The sequence below is a fragment of the Haliaeetus albicilla genome, chromosome 19 (genome assembly GCF_947461875.1).
Source record: "Haliaeetus albicilla chromosome 19, bHalAlb1.1, whole genome shotgun sequence".
Classification (NCBI taxonomy): domain Eukaryota; kingdom Metazoa; phylum Chordata; class Aves; order Accipitriformes; family Accipitridae; genus Haliaeetus; species Haliaeetus albicilla.
The window spans coordinates 19,868,173-19,889,246 of NC_091501.1; the positions used below are offsets into that span (position 1 = coordinate 19,868,173).

The 21,074-nt window shown below is 41.9% G+C and overlaps 1 protein-coding gene across 2 annotated transcripts in view; it reads left to right on the forward strand.

Moving 5' to 3' along the window:
• Window positions 1-20,380, forward strand: part of RASSF8 (Ras association domain family member 8) — a 90,264-nt gene extending 69,884 nt beyond the window's left edge. For both annotated transcript variants that reach the window (XM_069806676.1, XM_069806677.1), the window contains exons 4-6: window positions 10,164-11,053; window positions 14,797-14,941; window positions 16,093-20,380. In XM_069806676.1, coding sequence (XP_069662777.1) covers window positions 10,164-11,053; window positions 14,797-14,941; window positions 16,093-16,214 — 1,157 coding nt within the window. In that variant the 3' untranslated portion in view covers window positions 16,215-20,380. The remainder of the gene's footprint in view (window positions 1-10,163; window positions 11,054-14,796; window positions 14,942-16,092) is intronic.
• The last annotated feature ends 694 nt before the right edge of the window (window positions 20,381-21,074 follow it).

Consider the following 21,074-nt stretch of genomic DNA (forward strand, 5'->3'; position numbering starts at 1 on the left):
CACTTTTTTATTTTATATCTTAAGGGGATTGAACACGATGCTAGCATGTGTATATTCTTATCTATATGCATCAAATACCTTTTAAAGTTTCATTTTAAAATTGTAGAAAGTCAGTATGTCTCTAAAATCTTTTATTTGATGGTTAAGTGTGCTTTTACTGTTTATATTAGTTGCAGCTTTTCATTTAATGCTAATTGGTTTATGAATTGCTTGCTTCCATATCTCATTTTCTGCCTGTAGGCGTTTTAAGACACAATTATGTTAGCACAATTATTTCCTAGTAATGATTAAAGTGTTACATATTTAGAAAAAATAAACTGCTTGTGATAGACTTCTGTCTTTACTTTGCTTTCAATATCTCTCATCCTGTTTCCTTTGCCTCCTCCCACAAAACATTTCAGACTCCCAGTTCTAGACAATAATTTAATGTTCTCCTGTGTAATTTCTCTTTGTTTTTTCTGTATCTTCAGTTATTAGCCTGAACACTGAAAAGACTCCATCAGCCTTGGAAACACACACAGTTTTTGTCAGCTGAGCAGAATTCCTTTTCTGTAACACGTCATCAGTTCCTCTGGGCGTGTGACTCTGGTTCCATGCAGAGATAAATTTTAGTTGCAACCAGAGCCAAATTAAGATAATCCTTTGGAAACTCCTTCCTGAGGGAAATATCCTCTTTAGAAAACACCTAGAGTAATTGTGCTCCAATTTCTCTCTGGGGCTGCTAGGACAGTATTAAACACCATGTCAATTACACTTGCGTGTCTTTGGCAGATAGGGCTTTTCCAACCCTCCTGTCAGGCCATTCATCAGAAAAGCAACCATATGTTTGCTCCTTTGATTTGGCTACAGGTACCAGCTTACTAGGAATATTTGTCCCTTGAATTTGAATAGGAATCTATTAAAATGTATCCTTCTAGCTCTCACCTGACATTTGGTGGTGGAAAGTAGCCAGTCTTAGTTGGCTTCCTCCTTGGTTGGCTCCAAACTTATTTTCCATTTTGCAGTCTGGCTCCTTCAGCAGTCGCATAGCTTAGCAGGACTCAGTATTATATTTTGTCTGTCTGTTGGTCTGTCTGCAGAGTTTTTGAGATGCCCCTTTTGTTTTATTGTGTCCTACAGTTAATTGCTAGGTCCTTGACTTAAAAAATACAACATTCACACCCCCCTCGACACAGCCTTCTTCACTGAGCCTGGAATATAAACTGTAATAGGTATATTTTTAGTGTTGAGGTGCAGCATCTGGAATATCTGCAAATTAACTTATTGTATAGCCATATCCACTGAGGAAAGCACAAGCCAAAGATACTTGTACCCTTTTAAGACATCTATAGTTCAAGAAGCTTCACATGGACAAACCAAAGCTGTCTCTACTATAGAGATCTGAAAAGTAAAGCTTTACAATGCGTTTCAAAAATAAAAAAATCAAAATTATCTCAGAATGGGTTGTGGTTGAAAGGTACCCCTGCAGATCATCTAGTCCATATCTGTTGCTCAAAGCAGAGTCAGGTAGAGCAGGCTGCTCAAGACCATGTGCAATTGGATTTTGAATATGGCCAAGGATGGAGACTCCACCACTTTTCTGGGCAACCTGTTCTGGTGTTCAGTCACTCTTACTCTAAGGGAGGGGGGGGATGTCCTTATGTTTAATTGGAATTTCTTGTATTTCAAGAAATTTCTTTTCCTGTCACTTGATCAAACGCAGGGCCTTGTCTACTGATCTCCCACTGTGATAAGAGCAACAAAAAGGTTTCCATCTATTTCCTTTCCAACCCTTCCTCATGTTGTGGAAATTCAGTAATAACTTTCTTCAGGACATAAAAGCATTCTTCCTTATTTATCTATTTATTTATTTATGCAAAGACAATGACTTGCGTTGTAAATTGCTAGGGCTGTTTCAGCCAAACAAAAATAGCAAGTCATGGCAGGCTGTCCCCCTCTGTAGGAGACTATTTCCCATAACCAAAGTGTAGCCTAATCCTTTGGCAGTGGAGTGCTGTCACTTAACTTGCCTGCTAATGTTCCTTGACCTATTCCTTACAAATTGTTATCTGTCGCTATTACTCTTTCAGTGAAAAGGCCTGCTTGTCTCTCTTCCTTTGGGGCTGTAGTCCTGATGGATAACATTTGTGTTACCTGCTTATGCATTATGATTCCCTTGCCCTGTTGCCCATCTCTTGATCATTGCAGAATAGGAAATGATTCTACTACAAGTTTCTGTACAAATTAGGGGTTTTGTAATTTCCATTTGGCTTGAAGTTAAAGGGTTTGAATTAAATCTCAAACCTTATTGTTTAAAACAAAAAAAGAAGGGAGAGTGTCTCCTTTGGTGATCCCAGTAAATGTTATTTTAAAAATACATGTATGTAATTTAATGAATGTGTGAGAGAATAATATCAATTGGATATAATTTTGGATACTGTAATTGATTATGTCTCTAACTTAGGAGGAGTTAGAAATGCCTTAGCTGGAGGGAGGTTTGCTGGAATTCTGTTCAAGACACACATAAAACTATCCAGTTACAAGTTTCCAGGGAGTGAAATCACCTCCCACTGGGATCTTGAAGAACACTTGATATTACCTTTTATGACTTTTATCCAAGGCTGCCTTTTTTAAAAAAAAACAACAAAAAAACCTCAAGCTGCTTGCAGATTACAGAGAGGAAGATTTGGCCTTATAATACAAATAAGAGAAGTGATCGTTTCATCATGAGAAACTAAGCCCTGACCAAAATGTAAAAAATATACCACAGCTCACAGTTTAAATGGAGAACCACGAGTCTTGCTCTGAAAATATTTTTGCCAGGAGAGATGAGCTGGATTTTATCACATCCATTATTGTCTATTTTAAAAATGTACATTTAACAGCAAATTCTGCGTGTTTTTCTGCTTCCACTAGCTTTTCTGTGCATTCTGTGAAAATCATGCCAGAATGGCTTCATATAAGTGTTGCTTGCTCATTTTGATTCCTCTTCTCAATTTGGGCAACTGAAAAACAAATTAAAAAAAAAAAAGTTACTGATACTTTTCAACTGTATGTATGAGATGGGTGGTAAATCCAGTCAGGGGTCTCTTTTGCAAATAGTTGTGTGTGTGTGAGCGTAGTGGCTCTTCTCAAAAAGTCATTGTGACACTGAGGGGAAAAACAGATGGTATCCTAAAAAAGTGAGCTAATCATGTTAGCTGATAGTTTAGGCAAGTGTAGTTTAACTACAGAAGATTTTTTTTTTTAAATTGGCTTTTACTGAGTGTTCTCCATTCAAATCTAAAAAATAAAAAATCTTCCAAAGGAATATGTTGATGTATAGCACAGTCACAAATACACTTGCCCTGTTTATTCAAAAGTGGTGTTCTCCCATTTCTAGCCCCTGTGAGGATTTTTACTGCACTTGTCATTTCTTTTCTCTCTGGAGACTAGAGTGTCAGAAGAGTATAAGCAACACTTCACTGAACAAGAAGTACAGCTGTCTCTCTTTAAAATTAAACAAATGCAGCTGTCAATTTTTTTATTGCAATTGAGTATTTTTCCTCAAAGAGAAATGGGGTGTATTTATGAAAATAAAGCACAGATTTGTTCATGCTGTTTCAAACATGCTTTACAGCATTGTGAGGCTCAGCCAGAATTGTATCTGGAAGAATCACACCACTTCATTGATGTCTGTTCCTATGTTCATCCCTTCCTCCAAATAATTTCTGCTAAAGCAAGTGCCAGAGCTGGCTGTCAGACACTTTGAGAGAGAGAAAAGAGTCTGAGGTTGAGTTGAATCACAGCGCCAGGTCTGAAGAGGATTAGAAAAAGGGAACGATTCTTGTTGTGTATGAACTAATGTTTTTAAACACTGAATTAATCATGTAGTTTACTGCTAAGAATCACTTAACACTTGTGTTATTTTTGACCCCAAAATTTCATTCTCTGCTGCTTCAAATAGCAACATTAAGAAGGATAGTAAGCACAAGAAAGCTGCATGCTGTGGTGATCCCATGGTGTGATTGTATAAAGTTTATCGTTCAGAAATCTAGTGATAGTAACCTTGCCGAGAGGCATGGTGCTTGGGTGGGATGATTTGTTGCCACCTTTAATGACGCGGTGGCGGTGTGCGGCAGAGACCTGGGCTGCTTGAGCTGCTTTGCCAGGTCTTGCTGTTTGACCTCAGCCAAACTGCTCCTCTGCATTGTTTTACCTATTTAGGAAATGGGTCTAAAATAAGTGTGGTACCTTGGGGTGCTGAGATGAAAGGCAGTTGAAAATGTGAAATGACTTTTAAGTGCTTTGTTTTGTCAGATTGTGATAAACTCTTGTATAATATTTTTTTGAGCGAAAGGATAACAGTAATAAACTAAAACTTCAGTCCTAGTAAAGGCATTGTGAGCACAGTTATACCTAGTGAACCAAGCAGACCTTCACTGCCATTAGACTTGAGCCTGTATATCTCTGTGGGCTTGTTTTCCTAGGACTGGTATGCATACATGTGTGTGCAAAACATGGCATGAATTAAGAAATCTGAGTAATGCAAACTCGAACCTCTATTTTTAAAGGCTTTTTTACTCTTGATGTCTCTCAGGCATTTAATGAGTTCTCAGGTAGCTAGAATGGTATTTTTTTTTAAATTGCTACTGATGTTAACTTAAGTATCACATAATGAATGAAATGTCAGCTTCATATTTCAAAGATATTGAGTTCAAATCATACTGGGTTTATTAAAATTGCCAGCAATTACTTTTCTGTCAATGCTGTTAAAGATTCAGGAGTTAATGCTGTTGCCCCTTTGGTAAGGCAGAGCATTTTCTCCCACATGTTCTACATGTTAAGAGTTCTTACAAGATTTTACACATGCACAATTATTTTTTTTCTTTTTATTGCTGTGTTAAGGAAGACAGCATCCTTTAGCCTACGGCTGGAGGACCATCTCTGGGAGACGAAGTGGGTCAGAAAGCTGTATCTGGGGGGGAGAGTAAGGGGTGCATTTGTCAGTGTCCCCAGAGCTCTGGGCAGTCTGGCTTTGGCTTGAGCGTGTGTCAGCATACCTGGCTTTACCTCCATGGAAACCTGTGCGCAGACAGGCCATAGTATGTATTTTCTTGCTATGCACTGTTGTGAGTTTGGGGTGCTAATTCAGATTCAGCTCAAGAGTGAGACTTGTACAACTTCCCCATTAGTTTCGCTGCCTTAAAACTTCTGTCTTACGTGTAGATTTATTTTTAAAGACTCTGTCCACAGTGCCACCTTGCAGTGCAGGTCTTTGGCACAGCTGCTGTGCAGCAGCAGAGGTGATGGGATCCCTGGGAAAAAATGGGAGCTAGGAGTATGCCTCTCGGGCAATTCCCCTGGCACCAAGTGTGTCCTGGTGGTCTTGGGGAAAGAGGAGAAACTGGGAGCAAGATTGCATGACCTCTAGTGACAAAGGCCTGCTCTTGCCTGCCCTAGCCCCTTCCCTAGGGAAGGAGAGATAGCCCCATGTTTAAGACTGCTCATCTGGCCGCCTTTCCCAGAAGTGATGTGAGACCAGGGCAATGACTCACCTGCTTGCACTGACTCACTGCAGCAGGTCCTGGCTGTGAAGCTTGGGAGACGCTTAATGAAAAGATGGATCTTGGTGCTTGAAACAAAGTTTTGTAGCCTGACTGGAAGGATAAGGCACAGATATGTTTTTACATGGTGTATTGTGCTACCTGCATACAAAAAACCCATGTAGTGCTGGTCCCTGAAATGCTTTGCATGTAGAGGATGATGCACTTTTGGGAGGGAGAAAAGGGATGAATCATTTCTGTCCTGAAAAACAGTATTGATGACCTCTCAGGTTACAGTCCTGCCAAAAATATTGCATGAGAAACCCTGCTACTGCGCCAGCTGCAAATATTAAAGCATATAGAGAAGCTTGAAGTGAATAATAGTTATATGGGTCCTGCTACCTTCATGGAGTGTAATTTAAAAGTCTGCCTCTTGAGAGTCTAAAAAAAATGTTCAGTTACCTTGTTCCTATATTTCATTAGTTTAATCACCGTTCATTGTAATGGAATCTGTGTTTAAATTACCAAATTATATCAATCCCAAACTAAGGCTACAGTGGTTGGGCCCATGACATGGGCACTCAGGTCCAGAGCTTGCTGTTTGGCTGTACAGCAGAGCAGTGGCTGGTCCGGGATACTGGCTGTAGTTAGCTCTTTAATGTCTCATTGATCAAGCAATAATCGGTGGCATTAGAGCTGGGTTCAAACCACCTGTGACAGCTAGTTGCAGGCTATCAGAACATCAGTGTTCTGGAGTCCATATATTTACTTTTCTGATCTGCTTATCACTTTTAAAATAAAAGATTGTTTTGAAGATGTTCCTGTAGTAATAGAACCTGTGATAAGTGTGTGTGCTTAGGTAGCTGTAGGTGTGAACTTAACCTGTTAACCTTGACACTGGCCCTTTGTGCAGATGGCGGTCTGCTTTATATATGTAAATATATACCTACTTCTTGTCATTTGCTGTTTTGCAAAACAGATACAAACTCTTGATGATTGTTTTGAGATGGTAATATTATATGGTCCATGTGGGGGACCATTACATGGTCAGTGAGTCAGCACAGAGTATTAATGAGAAGTAGCTGGCTAGTGAATGGGGTGTAGAGGCTCTGTGCTTTCTCCAGCCCTTGAGTTGCTGTTTTCTGAAGAGGGCACTGTAGAACACAGCACTGCTGGTGCTTGTTTGGGGCTGCCTGGTTTGTGTTCTCTACCATTCTCATCAGTATAAGGCTGTGATAGAAGTATTAAAAAAACCCCAAACAAACCAAAACTGGTCTAATATCTTCTAGTCATACATGTTCTTAAAGCAAAGTTTGATTTCAGAAGTTGTAAGGGATTCACTGATAAGGCGCATACCCATTGTGAACATCAGTGCGATAACTAAAGCTGTGCTTTGGCAGCTCCTTGAATTGACTGCTTAACTGCTCATCGAACTTCACCTGGAATGCTTCGTAAATCTGCATGAGATTCAACATGGTCAGTATGCAGCTGGGAGAAATACAGTATGGTTTAATGAATGCTATACATTGCTGGTATGGGGTGTATTACATGAATACAACAGTAACCAATTTTTAAAATTAGAACGTTTGCATGAATGGGGTAGGACTGAGTTCTGCCAGGTGCTGTATAAGCACAAACAATCTCTGTGTCAGAAAGCTTATGGACAACACAAGACAAGAAGCAGCATGCAGGCGTTGAACTGTTCTTTGTCAACAACCCAAGAAACCTGCTTTCTTCTTGTCAGTGGTAGCACATCAAAACCAGCAGTTTGTTACAAGGATGCCTGTGTTCTGAAATATTCTGTCATTAGTTTTGAATTAACGCATTCACCCTTTCATTTGTGAATTAATCCTTTCTAATGCAAGCAAACATCACAGTTGTGGTTGTTGAGGTACTGTTAATCTGCGTCATACATAGGGTGAACACACTAAACCTAGGTAATGATCTCAGATGAGGACAGCTTTGTTTTAGAGCAATACTGAAATCCAGGTGAGGTTGTTGAACTATGTTAAGTATTATGTCTACAAAACACTTTCTTTTATGTGGATCTTGAGTGCCGAGTTCATTATTTAGGACTGCATGTTGATTTGGAACCCTAAGCTAAGATGGAAATAGTTCTTGCCAAGTGCTTCACTTAATTCCTTAATTCACTTTTGGTCGAGATTGTTAGCTTTATTCCCCTCCCCCCCTTCTTTTTTTTTTTTTCTTTTTTCCTCTTGTTACATTTCTTTTCAGTAGTGCATTTAATAGCAAAGTGAATAGAAATTGCATGCTGATCGCTCCCCTAGTGGTACATACTCTTGTTTACAATTTCAAGATTTCTTTGAGCTTGGCTTGTTTCTGACACAACAAGAACATTAGTAGCATTACCATGATTACAAGCTGAAAGCTTTTAAGATTAACAAAATAGGGTGGTAAAGTGCAACCTTTGTCCTGGGTTCTGTGGTAAGTTTTTACTTCATTTTTCTTCTGCGGGATTTTATTGTTAGTATGCTATGGCAAACAGTACTAGGTTTATTTTTCCTATAACAACACCGATGCCTACTACAAACTATAAATCTTCATGGATCAATGAGCAATATTATGGGCTGGAAAAAATCTCTGACTTTTGTATCTTGGCGTAGTAAACTTGTTTTTGAAGGACATAAACTCTAAATCTGTTTCTAAGGGTGTTGGCCAAGCATGTTGGTATGCCGATAGATAATTTTTTTCTTTTTTCCTCTTCTTTTTTTTCCCCAGTGTTTACCTAAAGTAAACACTATATATATTATAAGGCATTTGGGGTGGTGGATTGCTGTTCCCATGCTGCTTGCCGTGTTTTGTCAACTTCTATCAGTCAAATCTTCATGTATTCTTTCAGCTCTCACTCTTGGAAGTGAACATGGACATTTTGGCCTCTTAACTTGGCCAGCTAAGTACCACTAGTATGACCCATGAGCTAAAGCAGCCTGTTCTCTAGGTGGTGCCCGTGCAGCTGAATTTTTTGTTGTTGTTCTTCTTTGCATTGTGAGCTAATTGTGAGAAAGTGAGATCAGAAGAACCATTTTCAATACAGTAGCTATATCCCGGGGAGCTCTTTATGAGGCTGGCCTGACAGTATCAGATTTTAGGGGCCACATAGTGGGTTAATCACCACAGTGGAGCTTGTCTCCTGCAAATTTGAGGTGGCAAGTCTGCAAGTGTTGTGGTTGGAGGCAGATCTCCAGCCTGCGATCAGGATGGTTTTGTTCTTCTGGGAAAAGTGCAGTGGTTGGGCACCTTGGTAAGGAAAGAAAACGCATCAAATGGATTACTACTGATAACTACATTTATTCCAACTCCTCCGCTCCATGGTTGCTTGCATATATGACAGGTATTTTAGGCATTTGTGTGCTGAAATATGAAATAAATCCTCATTTGAATGATGATCTATCATGGAAATGGATATCTGTAATGCATTAAAATAGCTAATGATGTTTTTAAGGTTAATGGCAATTGTGGAGCTGTTCAGAAATTTTCAGGATCACATGCTTTAAAAGCAGTTGATCTTTCACATCTTTTTGTAAACAATGTTATGCCTTTTAAGTGAAGTCACTTTCATGGTGAGGGAAACTCTCTCCTGCACTTGGAGAACGCTGTATCTCAGAGTGGTAAGAGAGTTCAGAAAAAAAATAAAAACAGTGGAAAGCTTCAAATGCTGTATTTTTGTAGCATTCAGAGCATCCCGTAAGGGGTGTCAGAGGAAAAAGACTCCTAAGCTGAATTCAGCCATGTTTGGTAGCAGCGCAAATGAAGCCGTAAACAGAAGTTGCGCTTCCTCCTGCCCTAAAAGCAAACCCTACTGCATTCATTGTACTGCTAGCTGTCAGTGTAGAGGTCAGAAAACATCACGACAGTCAGTAAAGGACTCGAGCTTCTTCCTGAAGGCTGCATATCGCGGGGGGGGACTTGCGAACCGCTGTTACAGGTGTGGAGCCTGTTGCCGGTTTCCAATTTGGGCAGGCCCTGCCACCCTCGGCCCTCCCTGCCTTCTGCGCCGCGAAGGTTTGTCACGCCGGCAGCGCGGGCGTCGTGCTGCGGGGGTGGCGAGGCGCTGGGCTTCCCCCGGTGTCTCGGCTGACTGGGGCTGGGGGCAAGACGGTGAGCGAAGGCTCGCTCCGCCGTGAGCGGTTGCCGCTCTGGTTGGCGACAGGGTTTAAAGGTAAACGGGCAGTCTGCGAATGTGGATTTCTCCACGTGGCTGTATGACAGGCGCGGAACTCTTTCCGTCTTCTTCCTCCAGAGACGCGCGTTCGGCGCGTTTCTTCTCAAGGCGTCGCCGTCGCTGGGTCGCCGGCTTGCGTTTCGGCGGCCCGGAGGCCGAGAGAAGAAGCCCCGGCGCCGTGCCGCTTGGCTTGTGCGCGCAGCCGCTCGTGGGGCTCCAGCCCTCCGGGCCGAGGCCCTCCCCGAGCCCGCTCGCCGCCGAAGCGACCGGCGCGCAGGGCCCCTGCTCCGCGCCCGGCGGGGGCTGTGCCGGCCTCGCCGCCGCCCCGCCAGCTCCCCTCACAGAGCGCCGGGCGGGCGGCGCCGGCCGGCCGCTGGGGGGCGCCCGCGGCCCGCGCCGTCCCCCTCCGGCGGTCGCGCTGTCCGGCAGCGCCCCCTGGCGGCCCGCCCCGCTGACGGCTGTGCTTTGCCTTGCAGGGCGAACGGGCCGGTACACGCTGATCGAGAAATGGCGGGACACGGAGAGGCACCTGGCCCCGCACGAAAACCCCATCGTCTCCCTCAACAAGTGGGGCCAGTACGCCAGCGACGTGCAGCTGATCCTGCGCCGCACCGGGCCCTCCCTGAGCGAGCGGCCGACCTCGGACAGCGTGGCTCGCATCCCGGAGAGGACTCTGTACCGGCAAAGCCTGCCGCCCCTGGCCAAGCTGAGGCCTCCCGGCGACAAGGCCATGAAGAGGAGGGAGCCGAAAAGGAAGTCCCTCACCTTCACTGGCGGGGCCAAAGGGCTAATGGACATCTTCGGGAAAAGCAAAGAATCCGAGTTCAAGCAGAAGGTGCTCAACAACTGTAAAACGACCGCCGACGAGCTGAAGAAACTGATCCACCTCCAGACAGAGAAGCTTCAGTGCATCGAGAAGCAGCTGGAGTCCAACGAAGCCGAGATCCGCTACTGGGAACAGAAGTACAACTCCAGCCTGGAAGAAGAAATTCTCAAGCTAGAGCAGAAGATCAAAAGGAACGAAGTGGAGATCGAAGAGGAAGAGTTCTGGGAAAACGAGCTGCAGATCGAACAGGAGAACGAAAAACAGCTGAAGGAGCAGCTGCAGGAGATGAGGCAGAGGATCCTGGAGTGCGAGAGCAAGCTGAAGGACTACGTGTCTCAGATCCACAACATGGAAAGTGGCCTTGAAGCAGAGAAGTTGCAGCGGGAAGTTCAAGAGTCCCAGGTGAATGAAGAAGAGGTCAAGGAAAAGATCGAGAAGGTGAAGGGCGAAATTGATATTCAGGGCCAGCAGAGTCTGAGATTGGAAAATGGCATTAAAGCTGTAGAAAGGTCTTTGGGCCAAGCTACCAAACGGTTACAGGTAAGAATGTCTTTTTTTTATCCGTAGCGAAAGAAAAGTCAAAGACGTGACTGTAATGAATTTCTCTCACACAGATTTGGAGCCCGTGACAGAAAACATGAGAAAGTTTCCACAGTGAATTGGGGTAAAAGGAAGAAAGTGTTGCTTTCATTTTCAAATTGCATTTCAGATTTTTTTTTTTTTTTGAAGAGCAGGCAGTGTTCATTTCACCTGTGTGCCTTTTGCTCACTCAAACCATCTGAAAAGAAAAACTAGCTGTTTCTTTGTCTTGGGATATCCACCAAAACATCTGCTGGTTTGTGTTCCTGGCCATTCAGAAGGCCAGCGTGGCCTGCAGGGTTAGTGCTGAGCGCCACAACACCTTTCACTTATTTACACGCTGGCTCAGTTGCTTTCCCTTCAGTTACAGCTTTGGTTTGCTACCATTCCCTGACTGCCTGGTGGCTTCTGAGAAATCACTCAAAGCATATCTTCACCGTGCAGTGGTCCGTGATAGAGAAACACCAGGGCTAATATCAGCCAAACTAGCATGGGCTGCACCCATGGCAATGCATCTAGCCACCTCGCCCTGCTGAGAGCGAGTGCTCACTAGCTCCAGTGAGGTACTGCTGTGCTACTGGGTCTGGCCTCTTTTACACCTCAGACAAATAATATCTCCTGTGTGAACAACAGCATGTTTAGGGCTAGCAGAGAATTGTACTGCTGAGTGCTAAAAAGGGGCTATAGTGCTCTTGACCTAATGCCTTTAAAAGTATTAGTCTTCAAACCCCTGTTGATTTGGGGGTAGATATCTTGAGGATTTAGGTCCTACATCTTAGCAGCTCACTGTTTGATATTGTTAAATTTCAGGGAAATTTGCACCATTATAGCCTCTTTTGAGGCTCAACTTCTGATTCTTGCTAGGTTTGCCACCAAAGTAGATGAATTAAACAGTCCAAAAGCAGCATCTGGATAGATGGATGTAGAGCTAAAATAACTGTTAGCTTACAGGGCTTTAGTTTTAGAGAGTAGCATCACCCTTTTCCTGTCTGACTTGCTGGTGTTCAGGATTTTATTTTCTCTACACCTCAGGCGTTTGTGGCACATGTATCAAAAGAGAATCCAGTCTCTTGCTTCCTTGCTAAAGTTAATGATATCACCTGGAACCTGATAGACAAGAAAGAATAAATATAAATGGAAATCTAGCTGCTAGCTGGATGAGGTGAAGGAAACGTTGTGGCTCCTGGAATTTTAATGTGCCCCATGTAAGACAGGACTGAGGCATCACGCATCAGTTTGAGTTGTGATTCTTGTTATATTCCTGGGGTTCACAGTTCCTGTGTTCTACAGTGCTGCAGTTGCAGTAAGGTGATGCTGCTGTGAATATGTAAAGCAATTTTGCACCCTTATTCCTGAGCAGCTAGAACCATGTCAGTATAAGCTGGTTTTATTCCACGAGGAGGGAAGAAAATGTAATCTTTTCATCCAAAACAAAATGGATAAAAACTGTAAGCAGTTTTGTCCATACTTAGATGTCCTAAGTTTCCAGACACACTACGCTTAAGGATTTGCACTAACAGAAAGCATCAAGTCCTCTTCATGTGTTTTACCTATCCTCAGTAACCCCCAGTGAGGCTATGATTGAGTTCAAAATTTTTCTCGCCTTTCCCCCCCCCCTATAGGCTAGGGTTTCACTTTCTTGGGAAAGTTTCCATTAAATTCAGATTCCCAAGCTTGTTCTAAACCTAGAGGTGCCCTAATCTAGAAGTCCAGGAGAAAATAAACTCAGCTCTGTATTATACGGTCTTGGGGAGGGTGGGGAATAGAGAAGTATTTTGTTGCATGCTGAAAGTTAAATATTAATATTCATAGAACTGCTGATTTGAAACTAGAAAAGTTGAGCATGGGTTTTTTTATAGACCTTTCAAGAAGGAAAGAAAATTTTGGTTTACTAGATTTCAAGCCATAAGAACAGGAAGGTGGCATTTTTTGGTAGCATGTGAGAAATTTCTAGTAATTTGTCCTACCTCTTCTTTCATTCCTTTTCTCTAGCCACTTCAGTGACATTACTTTCCAGCAATATGAGGCTATGTTCAGTTAAGGATCAGATGCAGCACTCTGCTTTCCCTGTTTCTAGAGAAAGTTTTTAAATGAAAAATAAGAAAAAAAACCCAACCAAATCAAAAAACCAAAATCCTAACCTTCTTCAGGTAAAAAAATCTCACTGAAGTTTCACAATTAGATACTAAAATTTAAGAGTATAAACCAGTATGTTTTGGGGTGATACTTAATATTTTTACCCTATTTCCTGTGAAAGTTGAGAAATATCAAGAATAAGTTATTTATGATCTTAGTCCTGCTAACCTGCCTATTTTAGTGATTCAGGTTTTTAAAACTTAATTACCTTCAGTGGCAACTTTGTTGCAATCGCATAAAACATGGAGCTGTAGAATTAACATTGTAGTAAGGATAGTTGAGAATCTCCTGTGTCCCACCTGCTCAGTTGTAGAGTCTGAAATAAATTGAAGAATTTTTCTGTAGAATTGTCTTAAAATTTGGAGGTGGCCTGGTCTTCATTTCTCAGTCCAGTTTCTCCGAAATCTTGTAGCCAATGAATGGAAACACAAGTTTAGCACCGGAAGCTGAGATGAACTATGTGATATGCTGCATTGACTGAACAGGTCAAACAAACACGTAAGTGACAAAGCAATTGGCATTTAAAAGGTCCTAATTTAGACATCAGATTAGTTGTGTTAATTTTCTTATTAACTGTTGAATTCAGCCCTAACTGTGGTCTTTCTGCAAGTTTAAAGTGAATAAGGGCTGTGCTGTTGGGGACTGTTCCTAGAATAGATCCACAAAACTATTCTCTCCCAATCCTTGTGTGAGTTCATGTATAATTCTGCTTACACAAGATAATTGGGTAAAATACGGTTGACCCAACCTCCATCTCTTGCCAAAATGAAGACGTAGCAGTATGCACTGCATAGAAACGCCCACAGACGTGCTGCCTGGCATCTGGGTAGCTAGCCCATCCCCTGTGCAGCCAGGTAGGCAAAGCCCACCCTGGCTCGGGGCGGCGTGGGGAAATAATTGTAGTCTAAGGCTGTCATAATCTGTCGGAGCTGTATGTTTTGCATATCATGCCAGAATTACAGAGCCTCAAGGAAGATCTGAAATTATCATCTTCTGTGCTTGCAAAGGGGTGGTGAACCAGCCAGGATTTGGCCTCATTGTACAAAACACAGTATGCTTGCAGAGTGAGAGAGTTCTGTCCATAAAAATGTACACTCTAAATAGGAAACGCAAAGAACAAGAGGAGAAGGGAATTATTCTCCTTTTAGGAATAAGAACTAAATGAGCTGTCCAAGTCATGCTGGACACTTCTGGCAGAGCTAAGATTTGGTGCCAGACTGATGCTCAGTTGATGTATTTTTTTCAGAGTGCACAATATTACTATTATTTGCTCACATTTGTTGTGCCAATATTTTTCTCAGGTGATATGAGAAACATCTGCTAGTTGTCCAAGAAGCAACATAAACAGACCAGTAGTAACTAACCTCTAATAAGTAATAGTGAGTGTTGATTTGCTTTCTAGATTATGAGAGTAAAATATCTTTCAATTCTTTTGCTTGCATTTGAATTTAAAAATTGGAGACTTTCTCATCAAAAGGAGAAGTGTTAGTTGCCCAGTTGCAAACAGAGTCTTGAAATGCTGCTTTATGCTCGCTACTGCTCAGCAGATGTTTTCTCTTTCCTGGCAGGACAGGGAACAAGAACTGGAGCAACTGACAAAGGAGCTGCGACAGGTCAATCTCCAACAGTTCATCCAGCAAACGGGAACGAAGGTGACGGTGCTGCCGGCAGACCCCGTTGAGGTGGAGGCCCCGCATGTAGAGCTTGAGAGAGGTGCAGCACTCAGAATGCTTTTGGTGGGCGGGAGAAGGGGATGGCAAAGCGTTTACCATGCTGCATTAATGCTGGCACTCATATGTGAAGTGAATGCTCTGTTAGCAAAGAAGTTAGCAAAATATTAAGAAAGCACGGTATCAAATATTTCTTTTCATTCCAAGGGTTTAGCAAGCTATAAATAAAGCATAGTATGTAGATAACTTCTCTCCTGCTGTGCCTAGGCATGTGTGTGTTTGTCCCATCAGTAACCCATTAGGCCAGTAGCTTTCAAGTGTGGCTGCTATGGCTGCAGGCATGTAAGCTGGCACACAATATGATTGCATGTCTGACGTTGCTGTTCATCTAGGTTCTTCCTCTTCTAGTGGGATGTGTTGTCAAAGTAGAGAAAGGAATGTGTCTGGATCTTAAGAAATCCCAGACGGCAGCTGCACAGGAATAGGGGCTAATCCAGCTGGGCTGCCAGCCATCCAGAAGTCCCGCGCAGATGGCTGTTATGGCATGTGCAAATTGACTTTGCCCTAGTGAGATCAGTGCATTCTGCACATGCCCACATCTGAATTCAAAATTTCCTAGACAGAAATACAGGAGCATGTTGATTGCGTGTCAGAACTGTGGCAAAAGCAGAAACACCTTTGCCGTGGCTCAGCCTCTGCTGTGGTGTGCTTTGTCTAGCACCTGCTTGCAAGGGGCCTGTTTCCTTCCGCATTCTCCTTAGCTGGTTCTGTCCCTTCTCTCAGAAAACTTTCTAACCAAAAGGCATTGGGACAGTAGGGAGGTGGGGAGAGAAGAAGAGACAACCAGGCCTTAAATGTCAGCACTTGTACGAACTTTCTCTTCTAAGTGGGCAGGAAGCTGAGGCTTTGAGTTACGTTCTTTCTGCACATTACTGTATAAATGCATTGTGTGTATCCATGTGCATGTTCCTTGTGGGAGGGTAATTATATTGCGTAGGTATATCTTTCTGTTTTGAAATGAGTAGGAAGTGTGCACCTTAGATCTCATCACTTCCTAGTTGGGCATGTGAATGTTTTGTTGCATGTGGTATTAGTTTTTCTAAACTGCACTAAGGGCACCAGTAAGCAGGGAGAGGAGTTCTACAGACATCTCCCGTGACGATGACTTCTGTAACTGCCTGTTTTCTTGCGCAGAGCCAACATTTCAGTCTGGGTCACTGAAGCGCCCTGGCTCGTCGAGGCAACTCCCCAGCAACCTTCGGATTCTACAGAATCCCCTGTCATCTGGTTTTAACCCAGAGGGCATTTATGTATGACAGTACATACCTCTTCTGGAGAGGACGTAGCAAGGTACCCCGGACAAGATACACTTTTGTTTTATTCTGCCAATGATGAATGGAAGAAGAATTTATTTTTTTTTTGTTAAGCCACCATATTTTTTTTTCTTCTTCCCCCAACACACCACTTGGAGCCATACCTTGTGCACTGATGCTAAAGAGACAGAGGAACTGTCTGGATTCGTAATTGGCAAGGATGAACTTGCTGTTAACGCAGCTAGAGTGCAAAAACCTTCATTTGTTTTTGCCACTTCAGAAGTGTTTTGGAAAGTATTGTTCCTTGTATAGGCATAAATAAAAGACTGAGGGTGAAGGAAACCATGTATGCAACTGATCTGAGGTTTAATTTATTCCCTTTAATCAATGGACGTGTGAATGTTGACCTTTTATATTTTTATTTTTAACTTGTGGATAATCACGTTTGGCTGTATGTCAGTCTGACAAGGTGATGTTAATTTGTGTGTACAAACATCCACCATTTGATCAAGTACAACAACTTGCAGAGTTCTGTGGAGTGCTGAACCATTACAATGGTTTCTCACCGCTGACTTTGTTAATTTCTGTTGTGGGTCATAATATGTCATGTTCCATCCATTGCTACCTTTTAAGGCTTGAAAAGTGAGCTTCTGGGATTTACTTGCTGTTGAATCTGCCTTGAATGAAGCACCTAGTGTTCAAAAGATTTATGGGATTTAAACCTTGGCTTGGTAAAAATATTTCCAGCATATGATTGAGGATGCACTAGTTAGATGATATTTTATTATATAGAATGTATATTTGAAATATTTTGCCACATTGTATATGCCTTTTGAGAAAAGAACAATGTAAGAAGTTGTCTTCATGTATCTTACCAAAAGAGAGTTGGAGGCTTTCACTGTGTGTGATTTTGTACTTTATTTTTTCCACTAGCCATTACAGTGTTCTTGTTTTGCAGTAAATCTTGCTCTTGGAGGAGAAAAAACCCCACAAGACAAATGCGCATCCTCTTCCAGAATTCACTCAAGTTTTGTGGAGGGAAGAAACCTGGCAGAGAGTCCTGTGAAGTCAATAGCAGAGCTTCTACTGACTTGAGTGGGGCCAGGATTTCATTCCAGGTCCCCTGTGTTAAATGGTAGACGTTTAGCCTCTTTGAAAGATGTATTGCTGCTCAGTCACTTACAGAATATAAAACTTAAAAACAGGAAATTCACACATTTGGTAGTCTTTTTTTTACAAAACGTGAAGAGAGAACATTATCGTCTCTTGATGTCACTCTAATGCAATCATGCAGAAAGTAAAACACTACCAAGTAGCATATTGGTTACAGGCCTTGAAATTAGATTGTTGAAGTGGACACCAAGTTTGTAGAGAAAGTGACTGGCATCAGTGGGACACGTTGTATGCATACCTTAGGAGGCTGGCCTCATGGGTGAGTTAGAGAAGGGATGGGCCTTGCCTAGTTGCATTTGGATTTCCTGTTCTAACAGCAACTCATACCATCATCCCCGCCTTTGAGATCCCCTTGAAGTGAGAGGGGGTCACCGTGCTTTCACTGCAGTATTGAATACCTGGCCTTCAGTCAGTGGCAAAATGACAGAACTCCTGATGTCTGGTAGGGTCAGGATTTTACCGCTGATAGGAAACTCCAAGCTTTTTGCCATAGAAAATACTTAAGAATTCTTAACTCCTAGCATCCTCTTGTGTTGATTTACTGATGTGCAGATAAATGTTAATTTAAGTTTCCTTTTTTAAAAAAAGGAGCTTCCTGACAAATGGAAGTTTTATAAGATAAAGTAGAAGATGAAGGACTCTTGAGTGTTTAATGCATTTTTTTTCCCTTGCCACTTACTAATGGCATCATATATTCTAAAAATGCTGCTGTATTTAGACTAACAGCAACAGATAAGGCTGTGAATATATAAAGGACCTTTCCAAATGGACTCTGAATTTTTACTGTTTAACTTATCAGGTCTTTGCACCGTGGCCCCCCCCCCCGCCCCATGAGCAAACTGGACAATGACATTTTCCTACCTGAGGAATCTTTGCAGTGCTCACAGATTTTACTGTTAGTTTATCACAACTTTGTGCTCATGTTTACTGTGCCCATAACTTTGTATTAAAAAAAAAATAAATGTGTGTGTGTATATATATATAAAAAAAGTATAAAATATACATAGTTTGGGGACAATATCTGTCCAAGGTACTTGAGCATATATGCCTTACATTCTGGGCTCAATTTACAGAAATAAAATGGCCCTCTCCAGTGGATATCTTGCATCTTCAGCACCTCTTGATGTTAGAGAACTGAGGCACGCAGCACCTTGCAAAGTCTGGCCCAAATTATGCTGCATGGGGGTGGGGGGAAATAAAAGAAAAGCCTGTTGCAATTTCAGTCTTGTACTGAGATGAAGTATTTTTAAGGCAGATCCATACTTGCCCAGCTGATATTTTTGTCATACTTTGTGACTAGCCTATCTCCCACAGATGTGCAGTTTGAGCTGAATTGGGCTCTTGCATTGTAAAAACTGCTCTGTTTCTCTGCCAGGTTATTCTTTAAGATGGAGGGAGGAGGAAAAAGGATTAAAAGGGAGGGTAAGAGCAGCTTTGGAGGGCTTAAGTTATGGCTTTGTAATAGAATCAAGGAAGGAATTTGCCATTTAAGTTAAAAAATAGCACCTGCTGACTGCAGCAGCTGTTTGACAGAGGGGCCAGCCTGGAGCTGGCTCAGGAGTGGCCACTGCATCATCACTGAGTGGACTCTCCTTGTCAGGGCTTTAGCATATGTCAAGGTGATCTGAAAAACATTTACAGCTTCAACCACAACTTTGCTGTTGTGGCAAAGGAGAGGCTTTGGTATCCAAACCTGTCATTTGTGAGACACTGACAAATTCCCCTGTCCCCACCATACTCCTCTTGCTTATTGAATTTCACCCAGGCTAAAGTTCTGTAGCATTTTCACCCTCTCTGTAAATAAACCAAAACGAAATGGCATGCCCTTGCATTAAATGTGAATTGAAAAATGTATTACAGTTATAAAAATTCCTCACATTATGGTGTTGAGTTTTGCTTCTGATCAACTGCAGAACCTCACTCTTTCTTTACAAATGTAGAAAAATTAATTTTCAGAAGCGTTTCAAACCTACTTATGGGGCATTAGCAGAAAGGAAGCTACACATATTGATTTTAACAAGTGCCATACTATTTACTGGGCAGCATGATAAGAAATGGGGTTTTTTGCTTGCATTAAATAGTTGAATACACAAGCACTATTTTCCAGTGCACGGGGAATTTATATGGAGAACTTCTGTAATTTATTACTAATGGAAATTAACTGTGTTACCTCTCTGATCCATGAGGATACAGTTTATTTTTGCTGGTAATGCTATGTTGTTAGGGGAAAAGGCGGGGGGCATTGACCGTTTGAAAAGCCAGTAGGTTAAGGCTAAGGTAAACATTCTGAATGCCTGAGCAAGGGAGAAACCCAAGTCCCACTCTGAGAAGTCAGCTAGGAACCTGCCTTCCATTATCTTTCAGTGGGACTTAGGTTCCCAAGTGCCTGAATTGCTTCTGGAAATGGTATGTTAGCTTTGCGATTACTTGCTTTTCTAAACCCTAGCAAGTTGGAAGGAAGTTCTTGAAGGGAACTACCAGTAGCATTAGCAATATGCAAAAAAGCTTTTGTTGTGAGGTGAGAGGGAAAAGATCCTTTAGTGAAATAAAAATCTCTTGGGGCAATAATTGCCTTGTTTTTAGTGTGAAAAGTATTGCATTATTTTAGTGAACTGGGATCGTATGAGTATGAGCAAAAAAATTGATCCTGTAATTTTTAGTGAGTTATCTTGAAGCATATAAATTCCTGATGTGCATTAACTTGAGTGAATTGGGCCTTAATGATCCATGTAAATAACAAAACTGTATTCAGATATTTTTTCCAGAAAATAGTCTCTAATGGTCTGTACTGTATTAAAATAAGTGTCAAAGTGTTACTTTTATATTACACTTTTTTTTTTTAAGAACATTGAAACATGCATGTTTATTCTATTTGCTACAGTATTTTAATGTTTTGGATGAAGGCCATCGGTTGTATGGAGATGACAAAACAATCATTCTGTCTATTTATTCAGTATTGCTGCTTAAAGTTTTCAAAATAAAGCTTTCAATGCCAATATAGTGACTGATTGAAAGCTGTTCTAGCTCTCTTCAGGTGTTTTTTTCTATGTTTATAGAAAACTAAATAAGTGAAACTTGGTATATAAACTGTTATACCAGCAAAGAATTATTGCAATAATATTGTGGGGAGGGGTTGGGGTAAGCGTGTGTAGTATATACATAAATGTATGCATGCAGCGGATGCATTTAGGTCTCAAGTAAATGGAGTGCTGAAGAATGTTCGAATCCTTTGTGGCTTTGCAAGCAACTTACACGTGCGATCAAATACTGGTTAGTGCTGCATGCCAGTGTGCAGTGCTTGTGAGGGGCAGAACAAGCAGAGGTGGTCACAAAGGATCAGCTTGGAGCCCTTTGAACCAAATGGGATTTAAGCACATTCTTGAGTATTCCATAGATGCGTTCCTGAATTGGGCCTAAAAGCATGTTCTGATACAAAAATCTTTCAGTTGCAGTAAGGTTGCCTCGGTTCAAGTGTAGCTGGTACCTCTGAAAATTTGAGTAGTTCTGAGGTGGATCAAGTACGCCTGCTCTATTGGTAAAGGGTATCAAAATGCAGAGAACGTTCACCCTCATGATCACCCCGTGAAACTACTAACTAGGGGTTCTGACTGGAAGATTTGAGTTGCTGATGCTTTAACCTAGAGAAGCAACATAAACTAACTGTGAAAACACGAGTAAGCATTTTATTAC